A 15,950-nucleotide genomic window follows, 5' to 3' on the forward strand; every position below is an offset into this window, starting at 1 on the left:
TGTCAGTCGCACTCACACTGCCCGGGTCCTGGCCACCGGTCCGGGGGGCTCTAATTTTAATTTAATTTTAAATGAAGCGTCTTAAATGTTTTTAAAACCTTATTTACTTTAAATACAACAATAGTTTAGTTATATATTATAGACTTATAAAAAGAGACCTTCTAAAAACATTAAAATAGATTACTGGCACGTGAAACCTTAAATTAGAGTGAATAAATGAAAGGTTGCTGACCCCTGTTGTATTCTGTTTGCTCGTGTGCATGGGATTCTTTAGAACAGTTATGAAGATTTATGGCAAGCAATCAAAGCACGTTGATAAGAATAAGTCAATTTTGCCATATGGAAAATATACGTTGTTTGAACAGTAGCATGTGAAAGTTATGCTACCTAGTTGCGATAGCGCATAAGATGCAGAAATTTACCGTGGGATTCTTTTTCCTGTAAAATGTATATTGTTCATGACAGCATGTTTCTCGCTGTTGCTAAAACAGGGAAACTCCCCATTCTCCATTTTACTAGCTAAAGGAGGACTGACCAAGATACATTTTTGTTATAGTGTACTACAAGGTGATTAATATAACTTCTGTGAACTTCTGACGGGGCATACACTTATATAAAAAAACTGATTATGCATGCTCAACAGTAAATAACAGAAAACTAGACCCAAAATAACATTTTAAGAATGAACAGAGCATTTATAATGTAGGCAGTAAATTTACAAAGTTAATAGGAGGGTTGGGTCCACCATCCTATAAATAAGAGATGACATCTGTATTTTTTACAAACACACAGGCATTTGGGAAGGAATACACATAGGCACTGAAGTTCTTTTTAAAAAAAATTACCTTTATTTGTTTTCTTCCCTCCTTCTTTTCAATAACTGCAGCAACTTGTTTAAGCCTTCTGTTCAGTTCTGAACCTCGACCTCTAATTTCATCAGATTCCACTATCTCAGGATAATGTTGTGTCTAGAAATAAAAATGCCACCCACTCTATTAATCTAGACTTTCTTAATGAGAAAATACAGTGTCAAATTTCCTTTTTTCTCCCCTTTGGCAATACAAGCAGTTATGTACAATACAGTATCTATTTTCTTCTATTTGGATTTAATTACAAGCAAAAATCAGAAGCAATGACCACCAGTGAAGGAAAGCTAGGTCAGTAGTTAGAGTGCTAGTCTGGGAGTCAGGATACCCAAGTTCAATTCCCTACTCTGCCACAGACGTCTCACTGACCTTGAGCAAATCTCTTGATCTCTGTGCCTGTACCTCATCTGTAAAACGGGGATAATAGTATTTCCCTACTTTACAATAGCATTGTGAAGATAAATATATAAAAGATTGTGAGGTGCTCGGATACTACAGCAATGAGTACTTTATATAGTTACAGTTGCCATGCCAATCCTCCTTTTTCAACTGTTTATAATTTACAACTGTCTATTATTTAAATCTAAATAAAAAAATAACCCTTTAAGGCTAAATATTCCACACTTAGTCTCTGACTCAGATTATTTTTTAGTTTGAGCAAATACAGCATATATGCTTTCGAAAATGAGTTCAGTGAGAAATACAGAGTTTTGCCAATCTTTTTAAAAAAATAGCTGTAGCAATTCAGAGATTTGAAAGTGGAAAAGTCCTGCAGTTACAGCTGCCTTTTTCCCTGGGGAAATCTTTTCAGATTTGGGTAAATTATAAATCAGGCAAAAATCGCCACTTGCACATGGACAACAGAACTTTTTCAACACATTTTAAGAAAACAAACCTGGATTTATAATTTTCTATTTTCTAACATACTTTGATGATAAAAGCAGAATTTTTACACCATGAGAAATTAATGATTTACTGAGAAACTATGCTTTAAACGGTGGAAAGAAAATTCTGCAGGGCCTGTGAAGTGCAAAAACATCAAACAAACCCATAAATGACAGATTTTAATTGTGCTACTGCCCCCCAGGCATGCCCAAAGCAGCAAAATTACCTTTATTATAACTGCACCTATCAAGTGTATTCCAAATATCTCTTGGGTGCTGAAATTTACAGATCTCTGCCAAATTTCTGAACAATTTATCAATATTGAAAAAGCCGGGGGGGGGGGGGTGGAGAGGGAGAGAAGAAGGGGAATCTATGTTACACAATTGGTTTCTCCTTCTGAATCACCTGCAAGGATAGCAAAAATTCTCCAAGATCAATTCCAATAAGAGTGTGGAATTCTCATGATTTGTCCCATTGAAAAAGTCTGGAACAAAGACTAATTTCTTCTAGCATCCCCAAGTGTTTAAAGACAGCATTACCCTTAAGACTAGAATAAGGGTTTTGGACATGGTGGATAAAAAAATAATTAAAACATTTTTTTTCCATTTAAAAGAAATAAGGTTTAAAAAAAAAAGACATTTAAAATTAAATTTGAAATTGACAACCTATGTTAAGGCCTACATTTACTATAATCTATTACAATCATTTAGATTAAATACAAAAATAATATTCAGCAATATATGTTTGCTTCCAAGTTTTAAAGAAAGTCATACCAGTGAACTGATGGAAGTCACTGGCTAAACACCTAGAACCAGAGTTTGTTGAAGTGCTAAACCAGCTTTTAAGAGCAGGAGCCTTTTTTGCAATTACAGAGGGAATATTTTCTTCATCCCAGTTTATTCAACTCATTCAGTTCAAAGTTAAGAAATCATTTGGGAGCTGAAAAAACACTAATGAAAAAAACTGCATGTGAGAATGTCGTCTACTAGTTCTAAAATCTAGAGGAACATGGTGACCAGAAAATCAGTTTAATTCACTAACTACTACAGATCATACTTTAATAAATGTTAGTTTGAAATGCAAAGCATATATTGATAAACTTTTTTCTCTTATTTATCCAGCATATTAAAAGTAGTTTTTAAGAAAAAGTGTAAATGCTTGTGTTTTGTGCATTTTAATTAAACTTGAATTTCCATCCAAACAGAGCTTGACACCAATTACACATAAATTAATCATCATCTAGTAAATCTGAAATGCAACATTCACCATTTTCTAACATAGTGAAATGTAAAAACTATATGAATAATTGAATCTGAATAAACATAAATCAAGCTATGTAATTACTTAAATATATATAGTGTATCCTCCTGATTAGAAAAAGTTTAGCGTGAAGGTAATTGGTTACAAATCAACATGCTTTAATGGTTACCAACCAATAGGAATCAATCTTTCTTTAGGGGGAAAAAAATAAAAAGTATAAATGCAAATAACAATTTAAATCAATTATTTAAATCAGGATTTCCTGTTTACTGATTTAAATAACTGTTAAAATTGATTTAAAATCAATCCAGCCTGGCTTTGGAACTATCTTCTTCTGCTTAACTACCCTGTATTTTGTACATCAAACCTTCCATTACATCATTCAGCAGTTGTGTTCTCCCATCCATAAAGGACCACAGTAATCAATCTTTAAATCTTTTATTATGGTTTTACTAGGAACAACTGTCTAAGTTATCTGCCCCAAGGTTAACCCTAAATGGTGGAAGCAGCAAAGAATCCTGTGGCACCTTATAGACTAACAGACGTTTTGCAGCATGAGCTTTTGTGGGTGAATACCCACTTCTTCACCCATGAAAGCTCATGCTGCAAAACGTCTGTTAGTCTATAAGGTGCCACAGGATTCTTTGCTGCTTCTACAGAACCAGACTAACACGGCTACCCCTCTGATACCTAAATGGTGGGTAGGGTTCATGGTAGCCCTGGATAATAAGCCAGTATTCCTTAAATATTTTATGTTAAGGAAATAGCCAGAAAGATAGTTCTGAGAATGTCATTCCACCCGTTGGGAGCATATGTCATGAATCCATAGGAAGCCAAAATAACCCTTCTAAGATTGACTTGCCAACAAGAAGAGTGGCTCTTAATGTATCTCACATCCCCCAGCAGGAATCTGAGCAGCCCAACTTCACAGATTATCCTTTAATGTCAGACAGCTATCTGACAGCCAGAAACCCCACTGGAAAATGGAAAAACTGCCAGAGGTCACTAATGTAGCTTCATAGGAGAGAGAACTGTTAAGCACACCATTTCTCTGCTGACTCTTTTATCTTGATCTAAGACTACTTGAGTTATACTCTTGAAGATGTAAAGACAACTTTTCAAAGTTACATTTAGAATAGGCTATGTATTCTAAATTATTTTAAGAAACAAGCTGTGATTTTTTTAAATTTTATTAAAATTAATTTCAATTTCAGATTTCAGCAATATGATAGTGATCTGGATAGATTCTTGGATCTTTTTAAAGAGCTGTCCTCAGCCAGCTAGAGGAACACAATTTCGCATTTGTGGAAAAACACCACTACAACATCCATTCTCTTCATAAAAATATGCAGAGCTGATACCAATCCAAACAGCAATATCTGAAATGATAGTGCTTATTTCCTACTAGAAGTACTTTAATCACTACATCTCTTCATGACTCAGGGAAACTGAACCATATATCCTGTTGTAGTGTCAGTTCTCATTTTGGCCATTACTGCCTCCACTAAACTCATGCAAGGAATATGTAAACAATACTTGATAGTGTCCCCCTTATTATGGGGAATTATGCTTCACCTCTTGATTCAACCGCAATGAGAGAGAGCTAGCTGCTCTCCTTTCACTACAGAATCTTGTAGGGCCAACAGCTCCAGGAACTGCATTACCTCCTCCTAGGAATTTTTATCCTTCTCATGAAGTTAAAGCAAAAATCCTCTGAGAAAAAGTTTTCTTCCTCAGCCCTTGTGAGCTGCATATTGATTACTAAGGGACCACTCCTTTAGCCAGCACTGACTTGAGAATTGCATTCCTTTCCATCCTCCACTCAAAGTCTCAAGATGCTGAGTGCCATATGGAAATCTAGGCATGTTGATTTTTTGCCAATGTTTGTGACAATATCACTTGCTACAAAGTCCCCTTGTACCAATGAAGAAGTTCCATACAATAGTACAGTAGTTAAATGTTTTGAAGGAACCAAAGGTTGGGCACAGCTTTCACCCCAGATTGGCTGCCTACAACCATATTATCACTAAGAACTGGCTTGGCACACAGAATATGCCCTGAATGCTCACTGCATATGGCAACTGTAGTATCAAATTAACTGAAGGTACATGGTTGAAAAATGCCATGGACCCTACATCAAATCCAAGATGCATTCAAGATCCTAATGATGTCCAATCTGGACTAACAAAAATAGAGCTTGTAGGAAAAGTTGAACCCAAATCCTTGAAAGAATATGCAGAGATCATTTCTAACTTCACAAACAGTTTGATGTGCGGATTAAAGATTTCAAGGTACTTGAACCACATTTTCAACTTTTTTCCACATCATTTGCTGATTAAATTAACTATGTTGCAGAGGAAATGCAGATGGTGTTAGTGGAGCTTCAGTGTGACACCATTTTGAAGCAGAAGTATACAGATGTTAGAATTCTGGAATTCCATAGGTTTCTTTCACAAGAAAGATTTCCCATGTTATTCTCTGCTTCCGCAAGGATAATGGCAATGTTTGGAAGTATATATATGTGTGAATAGTTTTTCTCTTCCATGAAGATTAACAAATCTCTGTTAAGGTCAAGGCTCACTGATGAACATTTGAAAGCAACACTGAGATTGGTTTTGTCTCAGGATATCAAACCTAATATTCATGCTCTGGTTGATGCAAAACGCTGCCAGCTAAGTGGCCAAAAATGAAATGACTTTTCACATCACAGTTAAAGAAGTTAATAAAAAAGTTAATAAATTGACTTTTAATAGCATACTATATTTTAATACTATACTACATTACTCTTCATTTTTTTTTTTTCCTGCCTACCTCCAGGCACTTCCCACCGCCAAGCCACCAAACAGCTGTTGGTAGCGCTTAGCACTTTCCAGGAGGGAGGGGAAGGAGGGGGGAGCCACGCGCTTAGGGGAGGAGGTGAAGAAGAGATGGGGTGGTGGCGGAGCCTCATGGAAGGGGTGGAGTGGGGGTGGGGCCCGGGGCAGCGAGGGGGGGGTTATCAGTGATGCGTCCCTTGGGCCAATACACTAGTCCTCATGTGGCCCTCGTGGTCATTTGAGTTTGAGATCTCTGCCTTAGAGAATGTGTATATAAAACCATTTTATTTTTATTGGTGTAACATCCTAATGAAAATATATTTAAAATGAAAGGTACAAGTAGAGAATTTGCCACCCACCTAATAGTCTAAAGAACACTTACTCAAATAAATAAATAAATAAATAAATAAATAAATAAATAAATAGATAGAAAAACACACACACTTACCAGATATGCCAGTCTATGTTTAGAGCCATAAACATGCATGAACATGTTACTCAATCCGGTTTGACAGTGGCACAGCTGACACTCGTAGAGAACAAGGAGATTCTCTTTTGATCGGTATTCAATTATATATTCAAGTCCTGTATAGAAGAAAGGAATATTTTACAATTTAGTGTTTACTAAAACAATCTGCACTACATATTATTACCCAGTACACAGATGATCAACAGTTCATACAAGAAAAAGAAACTAAAGCAAGCCTTAGTGACTTATTAGGTACTAAACAAATTGGCCAAGATTTTAATAACTAGCTATTTTGAGTATCTCGATTTTTGGGTGCTAAGCTTAAGACATCTTCCTAACCATCCACCTGTGAAAAAGTGCTCTCTTTAAGTTCCCTCAAGTTGGGCAACAAAAATTGAGGTATTCAAAAGACACTAGTCACTTTTGGAAAATGTAGGCCAATCCTTTGCTTACCGTCTCTTTCTGTGTTCCTTAGAAATAGACTGTCTCCTCTCCAACAAAGAGAAACTAACATGTTTGTATAAAAATGCATTTTTATATTCAAACGCATCAACTATGATATTATAATAAGAGTAATCACAGAATCATTTAGTCAAGAGTAGCTTCTAGTATAAATAGCCTCACATTATTTGTAACCCACACTCTCAACAGATACATGTCCAACCTAATCAAGAATAAATATGCAATGAGAATTCCAAGAACTCTCATCAGTAAGATCCACTTACACACTGTACCAGCAGAACACCTAATGTAAATTGTATAAGGTTTACCTAATTTCATACTTATGAATGCACACATTTGTAGGAGCAGGATTTTATAATTGTACTATGAGAATTAATGTATGATTTGATTTTCTCCTGTCAGCCACACTTTTTGAATAGCAGAAAGGAATGACAGACCAGAACAATCCTTATGACTGATTATGGTCACCCTTTTGTTTTAGAATAAGTTATAATGTCTACTATGGTTTCCTATATGTATTGCAAATTAGGCACTCTAGTTAAATATACATTTCTTTGTTTTAAGGTTTTAGTAAGTAAGAGACAGGATCTTGCATTGTATCTATGTTAAGGAGATTAGAGGAATGTTGAGGGCCTGAAGCCCCAATGTGAATTGTTTTAGTTATAAGATTTAGCAAGGCTTGATTTACAACATATTCTGCTGAATATAAAATACTGCTGTCTCTATACCTTTGAAGGTTTCTGTAAAAGATTGTTTGTGTGAATGAGGAATGCATGCATCAGGAAAAGATAAGGTGTGAAAGCCATCACAAATGTCCAGATGGTCAAGAAAAAGTGAGAGACTTGGAAAGACCAGGAGACAATCAGAAAACATCCATTGTATCCAATGCTAAACACGTTAGCAGCACTGATGACCTCAGAGGTGAGGCAGGCACCCCCGAAGGCAAGACAACAAATAGGAAATAACGATGGGAAGCCCGACAATAACCATCAAATGATAACAGCAGAAAACCCCAAGATTAACACCACTTAAGGACTAATGATTACAGGATGACACTGCAAAATGCATGGACTCAAATGGGAATGTACAACTATAAAGCTGGGGTGTTTTGCCATGGAACTCTGGGTTTAGTCCCGCAAAGCCTCAGAGCATCGGATCGCGATCGATAAGAGCCCAGCTCCTCACTCATGCTCAATCTAACTGGCCATTAGATTGACTCGAGCTACAACAGACTGGGAACTATAAACATCAACTGGCAGGAGGGAGGGAGGGAGGGAGGGAGAGAGAGAGAGTGTGTGTGTGTGTGTGTGTGTCTGTCTGTCTGTCTAAAAAGCATATGCTAACTGTTATATTTTCAATAAATGCAGTGTTTTTGCCTTCTCCTCTATAAAGATCCCGTGTGCTTTGTATAGCGTAACAAATTTACTCAATCCCTCTGGAAATGTAAACGTTGCTGGCATTTAATTACAGCATTTAAAAAAATACTCACCAAGTGCAGGTTCTGAATCTTTACATGTATTAAGCTGTTCTTCCAAGGTTTGTCCTTGAAACTTCTCTGGCTCAGTTTGAACTATAAAATAAAAGCACTTTATTAAAATGTGGTTAGTTCCCTATACCAAAGCAATAATAACCATGCATTGTGTACTGTTAGATACTCTCTAGAGCAGTGAGAAATCTAGGAGAAGGAAGTAGTGTCCCCCACTCCAGTCACGGACTTAAGTTTGCCAACAAATCCAAACCAATCCCTGCTCTCCAATGCCCTTCAGGAAGCACAGCAATGAGCCATTTGACGTGGTGAAGCATTATCCCTGAAGTTCCACCCACTCACACTGTCTTCTCTTGCAAGGAAGATGTTGTAGAGGTACTAAAAGGGGAAAAACAATATAAAGCAAATTTCCCCAATGACCTGCTAACTTCTAGCATCACTGGCTCTTGGAGGACATTAAATCATGGCACAGCTGTGTGTTTGTGCACTATATTGAATAAGGAAATTAACTTACCATAATCAGGAAGTTTTATAGGTGCTTTCGCTTGGTCTCCTGTACCACCCACAGTTTTAACTAACAAAAGAAAAAAAAGAGTACAAATGTATGAACGAAGACTAGAACGAGACCTTGAGAAGAACCCAGTCAGAAAGACTGGACATACACCATGTTTAAAGGAAACAATGTGAGCTTCTTGTTGATGTGTAAAGGACCAAATTATATTACTTTAATCTTTGTGTACCAAAAGTTAAATTTTGCTGTTAACAGTTGAAGCACAAACATTCACATCAAAGAATTACAATAAACCAACTTAGTGCTAGACAATTTAATAAAGAGGACAAGAAATTACAATAGCAACCAGGTTGCCAATTTTACAATTAATTAAACTCATACCAAAGTATTAAATTACAGCAGAACTCACTATAGTGAAAATCTCCTATGGATACAGAGAGGAGATTTGGAAAGGGCTAGTTAATTTCATATAAAGAACTCTCCTATGGCATAAGGGCAGAGCATAGTGCTCCTGGTTACCCTTGCATTCACAAGGGACTGCTTATCTACACAGGGGAATTGATGAGAACAGGTAATGTAGACAAGCCCTGAAAAACAAGGCAAGATTGCAGGACAAAGAGGAAACCCTGTTGGCTTCACCTCCTCTGCAAGAAGAAGTATATCAGATCCCTCCTCCACTGTAATCATACATTGCAGAAGTTATTTCTATTCAAAATTTAATATTTAAGACGACTTTACTTTTCCATGCATGAAAGAGCACTAAACAGGCCTTGTGATGCTTGCGTCTGAATTTGAATTCTAGTCTAACACGGAATAATGGGATAAAAGTAATAAAAAAGAATTCCAATGTATTTTTTTTTTTAAAGGGAAAAACTGCCCAGCAGTGAGGGGTCTATTGTGCTGTGGAACTTTCTCCAAACAATACAAGAAAAGTCCAATATCCTGGGACATAAAAAATGAAATTGGACATTTAAATTTAGACTGGAAAAATACACTGAAGTACAACTTTAGGGCCGAGGGTGTGTAAAATGACGTAAGTCTGAACTTTATGAAATACAACCATGCTACTTTTCTGTTAAAATAATTAGCAGTGGAATATCTGAAGTTGACAATTAAATAGCTATCATTTGGTTTAAAAGTTAACCCTCCACAAGTAACCAATTCAAACCTCTTCTAGCTATTTCTCTAGTACAGACCAGGTTTCAGAGTCCTCTTATGATTAATCCCAAAATGTTACTAGTTACAATTCTAGTGCCCAATCCTGTAGACCCCTTACTAGCACAATTAGTTACACTGTCTTCTGCAGGATTGGACCTAAAATTAAAATTCTTAAAAAGGTCACTTAAGGTTTTGTATGGATGTTTATAAAAAACATTTAACCAAAGCAAAAAGTTAAACTTTAGTACTTACCAATACCATGGGCTTTTAGAGCTTCTTCAACCTAAATTAATGAGAAAAAAAACAATTTAATGTTTTCGTAGAAATTTTACATTGTCAAAGAGATGGACAGTCACTATTTATATAATAAACTAATTAGATTCAGGGTTACACAAAAGATGATTATTCAAAATGTACACGTAATTTTTCTCCGATGGATGGATGGATATCAGGGTGAATAAAAATCAATTTTTTAAAATCGTAAACATTGTATTTTTTTTAATTTAAATTAAATACAGGCTTAAAAAATAAACCTATTTAAAACTGACAACCTAGGTTAAGGCCTAGACTTAAATCTATTACAATCACTGAAATTAAATACAAAAATAATATTAAGCAATACATATTTGCTACCAAGTTCTAAAAAAATCCAGACCACTGAACTACTGGAAGTCACTAGCTGAGCAGCTAGAACCAGAGTTTATTGCAATGCTAAGACAGCTTTTAAGAGCAGGAGCCTCTTCTACAGTTAGAGAATATTTTCTTCATTTCAGTTTATTCAATTAGTTCAGTCAAATGATTAGTTCATTCAAAGTTAAGAAACCATTTGGGAATTGAAAAAGAAGGGGAGCTTTCTTTCACTCCCAATCTATGAATAAAAACTAGGTGTGAGAGGATGAGATGTACAAGTTCCAAAATTTTGAATGACACACAGACCAGAAATGATCAGTTCAAATCACTAACTACAGATAATTCCACTTTTGTTTACTAAAACAATTAGTTTAAAATGCAAAACATGTTTTGATAAACTTTTATATCATTTTTCTTATGTATCCAGCACATTTAAGATAATTTCATTTTTTAAAATGCTGGTTTTGTGCCTTTTTAATTAAACTTGCACTTCAACCCAAATAGAGCTTGACACCAATTACAAATATAAATTGATCATCATCTAGTAAATCAGAAATGCATAAGTCATCATTTTTAACATAATAAAAATGTAAAAATTAAAGACTATATACACATGTTTCAGCAATTATGTTTATTTAGACAGTATATCCTCTTGGTTAGCAATGAGAAGCACTAAGTTTAGGGTAAAGGCTGCATTTAGTTGCAAATCAACATTTCAGTGGTTAGCAATTAATTAGAATCAACTTTCTTTAGGAAAATAGCTAAGAAGTACAAATGCAAACACAATTAAAATTGATTTTTAAATCAATGGTTCCTGCTTGCTGATTTAAATCATTAGTAAAAGTCAATTATTTACATTGTTCTGATTTAAATCAATCCACTGTTTCCTATTATATTAGACTCATTATTCAGATTAATAAATATCTGCATCTGTATTTGATCTTGCCTCATGCCCCTTGCTGACTAGGGCACAAAGCTCTGAAACATATTTTGGGCTAGATTTATAAAGAGAACTTGGGCACCTAAATCTAATATTTAGGTAATAATGGCATTCACAAAACCATAGCTCAGCTGCTGCCTAAAGTTGCATGTGCCTAACCCCCTTAAACACTTAAGTTTATGCCAATGGGTATGTACAAAGCCGTTTAAGTCCAGATGCCATCCCAGAGCCCTTGCTCATAGCTAAGCCCTGGCAGGTTTCCCAAACTAGGTGTCCCCCCCTACCAGACATGATAAGACGAGTGACCTAGCCAACAGGCTACAATGAGTAGGTCGGTCTCTCTCTATCTCTCTCTTTTTCCTCCCTACCCACAAGAAAGGACTGACCTGGCTTAGGTGACTAACTTCAGAGAAGAGTTCACAGCTGAGAATCCCAAATAGAGAGAGACACCTAAGACCCAGACAAATGGGAGTTAGATGCCTAAGTACCACTGTGAATCTGGGCCCTAAATCCTGCCCTTCTTCCATCTGCATTTCACCCCTGGCTAGCTTAGATGGCACCCTGCTCAACTTTCTGGTTTCTGAGAATCCCCTTCTTAGATGCCAAGGCTCCCATGCTTTGTATAGGGAGTGTTAAGCACCTAACTTGAGGCTGTGAATTCCACTGGTTGGGTACCTAGGAGATAGGCACTGCAATACTGAGCGTTGCAATGTTTAAATCCCCCGTTGCTCTTACTAATTCAGACAGCCATACACAGCTAGATCAACATGAACCTTTTAAAACATCATTGCTATACAAAAAATTTCTGCTTTACTGTACATAAAAGAAACAGTTAAAGCAAGAAAATTCTAAACAAAAAGTTAGATGCTTTGCTAATTTTACACATTTTAGAACATTTAATACTTTAAAAAGATAAAATAGTGATTACAATCCTACACATCACCACTGTTTAATGTAACTATATACAAAATCTGACACACACACACACACACACACACACGCAATCTTACCGTCTTGTGTTTGAATCCAAGGAAATGAGTCTGCAAGTTTAATGCAGAAGCACACGAGATTTTGCAAATCTAGGTTAAAAAGAAGATTCATAATTATTTCTACAGTATTATGCAAACAAAAAAAATACTCTAATTCTGAAAAATATCATTGATATTTCAAACTATTCAAAATCTCCCTGTTTAATAAACTTCAGTTATACACCCTGAGGTTGTACAGATTGATTTCTGCTGAAACACAAGTCCTCTAAAGCCAGACTGAACAGCAGCCAACACTATTCACTGGGTTCCAAAGAGGATGATCAAAGTACTGTCTTTCATTTAAAAGTCCCTTTCCATAGCATAAGATGGTTTCAGGTTCGCCCACACCCTTCAAATACATTCAACTGCATTGTACCAGAGCGGAGGCCATCTCTCTCATTCTCATTAAAAGAGGTATGGAACAGTGATCTTCAAAAAGATGACCAAAATAAAGGATATAAAACCCAAGCTCTAAAGAAATTTGAAAACTTTGACCAGGAAGTGTTGTCTCTCTCTTCTGTTGTGCAAGTGTGATTCACATTAACACTTCATTGAAGGGACTACAAAACTGAAGAGAAAGCAATTGATATAAAATGAAATGGGCTGAAAGGAATGTTTTCCCCCACAGACCCCTTGAAAAGTACCCAGGGTGAGTGAGTCCTTTAAGCAAAAGTAGACCTCTTAAGGTTTGTATACTCATATTGGGCAGGGAATGAGCAAGGTACTGAAAAGCTGAGGTCACCATCTGCTTAAGGCATTCACTCTACATACATTTCATGCTCTGTCAGTGCCTTTCTCATCCCTTCCATGTGCCCTAACACCCTGTATCTCCAACCTCATGCTGCCTGACTTTCCATATCCCCTAAGACTCCCTATATTCCCAGTGCCTGCATCCTCTCTCATACCCCACAAGTCTCCATAGGCTCCCCTCAGTCCCCAATGAGCTTGCATACGCTTGTCAGAGACTAGCAAGCCTAATGAGGTTTGACAGGTATCCACATTTAACAGGAAGGGAGAAACACTCCACACCCCTGCATTCCAACCACTCCCTCTAATGCCTCCCCAAACAACCTGGTTCCACCCAAGTTCCCTCAGCAACTCAGCTCTCCTTTGTGCCTGCAAACAGCCAGCTCCCCCCATCCAACATCCACACTCTCCTCAGTAACAACAATTAAACATACCAGTCCTCTCCCTTACACCCAACAAACTTCAGTAGACTCATCAGACTCTGACAAATTTATGTAGGCTCATTTGTGGAAAGATGAGCCAAATGAGATTAATCAGAGGTGGTGTACATGTGTGAATAAAGGTATCCAGGAGCCTCCACTCCTTCCCCACAACTCCCCTAAACATCCCAGTTCCTCTCAACATACACACAAACCTCAGTAAGATAGTCAGGTTCAAAAGCCAAGGTATGTTTGTCAGGCACCAATGAGCCTACTAAATGAGGTTCCTCAGGAGAGATATATAGGGCATACTCCCTGACTTAACCCTGCTTCCCTTCTAAGCAAAATAGCCCCCACTATGCAAAGGCCTCATGTGTTCAAATTTGAAGAGATTAAATTTAAAGAAGCAAGGTCTCCACTTAGCAGGGGCTTTGCTTCTGGGGGAGTGTTGAGTGCATACTCTCTGCACATCTACCTCCTGTTTTACCCATGTCCCTTCCTAACCAAGAAACTCTCCCCTCCAAACTCACACAACACCCAACTCCCCCAATCCATGCCAAACAATCCCCCTATGTTGTCTCATCCAGCATTCCAATCTAAATACTCTGGGGGTGGGGTATGGTGACCATTCCCCCCCACTTCTCTGTATAGTTTTCTGGAGAATAGTTGGCTTGTTTGGCACATCACCCATCTTCTTTCTCCAAGGGCCTGCCAAGGAGGGTCCGCTGTTCTGTGAAATCTTTCTGGGAGCGAGGACCTTCAAAGGAAGAGCCTTTTCCCCACCCAGCAAAGCCCGTACGTACAGCCAGAGTAGGAAGTTGGGCTATTGTGCTGCCTTTTATAGGTAGCACCAATGACCCTCTACCCGCAGAGTTAGTACTTCCCTCTACTGGAGAGTCCTCACAATGCATAGACAAAAGAGTTTCTCTGTGGGTACGTCTACACTACGGGACTATTCCGATTTTGCATAAACCAGTTTTGTAAAACAGATTGTATAAAATCGAGTGCGCGCAGCCACACTAAACACATTAAATCGGTGGTGTGCGTCCACGGTCTGAGGCTAGCATCGACTTCTGGAGCGTTGCACTGTGGGTAGCTATTCCGTAGCTATCCCATAGTTCCCGCAGCCTCCCCCGCCCCTTGGAATTTCCGGGTTGAGATCCCAGTGCCTGATGGGGCAATAATCATTGTCGCGGGTGGTTCTGGGTAAATGTCGTCAGTCACTCCTTCCTCTGGGAAAGCAACGGCAGACAAGCATTTCGCACTTTTTCCCCCTGGATTTCCCTGGCAGATGCCATAGCATGGCAATCATGGAGCCTGTTTTGCCTTTTGTGCCTGTCACCGTATGTGTACTAGATGCCGCTGACAGAGGCGATTCAGCAGCGCTACACAGCAGCATGCTTTTGCTTTTGCATGACAGCAGAGATGGTTATCAGCCATACTGTACCATCTACCAATCCATAAATTGGTAATAAGATGATCATGGCTACCAGTCCTTTTGCACTGTTCCATTTGCTGCTGTCATAAGTGCCCCTGGCTGCTCTTAGCCAGGGGCGCAAAAGCCAAAATTGGGAATGACTCCCTGAGTCAATCCCTCCTTTTTGGTATCTAAAAATAGAATCAGTCCTGCCTAGAATATGGGCAAGTGTACTAGAGAACCACTGTATCAGAGAACCAGAGAGCACAGCTGCTCTGTGTCAGATCCTGCAGAAATTATGAGCTGTATTCTATTCACATTGGGTGCTCCTGCAACAACCCCACCTGTTGATTCCGTTCTTCCCTCAGCCTTCCTGGGCTACTATAGCATTGTCCCCCCACTTGTGTGATGAAGTAATAAAGAATGCAGGAATAAGACACAGTGACTTGTTAGTGAGAAATGAGTGGAAAGCAGCCTCCAGCTGCTATGATAGTCCAGACAGGACAGTAAGGAGTGTGTAGGAGAGGAGCCCAGCATCCCTCTGCTAGTTCAGGGGCACTTGAATCTTTTCTTTACACATGAAGGGTGGGGGCTGATGGAGCTCAGCCCCCTGTTGCTATGACGACGATGGTTATCAGCCATACTGCACCATCTACCAGGAAAAATTAGGACCAGGCGCCCTTGATCGACCTAACAGATGCTGGTCATCATGGTTACCAGTCCTTTTGCACTGCCCCATGTGCCAATAGGCTGATGACGAGGACAGATACCAGTCGTATTGTACCATCAGCCAGCCATAGCGTGGGGGGAGCAAGGATGTTGGTGTTGAGTGCTGCACCATCGCGTCTATCTGCAG

At 38.2% G+C, this 15,950-nt stretch overlaps 1 protein-coding gene across 4 annotated transcripts in view; it reads right to left on the reverse strand.

Moving 5' to 3' along the window:
• LOC120396977 overlaps positions 1 to 15,950 on the reverse strand; it is a 77,262-nt gene that overhangs the window by 48,530 nt on the left and 12,782 nt on the right. For all 4 annotated transcript variants that reach the window (XM_039522284.1, XM_039522286.1, XM_039522285.1 and 1 more), the window contains 6 exons: positions 12,494 to 12,562; positions 10,166 to 10,196; positions 8,759 to 8,818; positions 8,248 to 8,328; positions 6,276 to 6,412; positions 846 to 968 (listed from right to left, as the gene is read on the reverse strand). In XM_039522284.1, the coding sequence (XP_039378218.1) occupies positions 846 to 968; positions 6,276 to 6,412; positions 8,248 to 8,328; positions 8,759 to 8,818; positions 10,166 to 10,196; positions 12,494 to 12,562 (501 nt within the window). The remainder of the gene's footprint in view (positions 1 to 845; positions 969 to 6,275; positions 6,413 to 8,247; positions 8,329 to 8,758; positions 8,819 to 10,165; positions 10,197 to 12,493; positions 12,563 to 15,950) is intronic.

The sequence above is a fragment of the Mauremys reevesii genome, linkage group 2 (assembly GCF_016161935.1).
Source record: "Mauremys reevesii isolate NIE-2019 linkage group 2, ASM1616193v1, whole genome shotgun sequence".
Lineage (NCBI taxonomy): Eukaryota > Metazoa > Chordata > Testudines > Geoemydidae > Mauremys > Mauremys reevesii.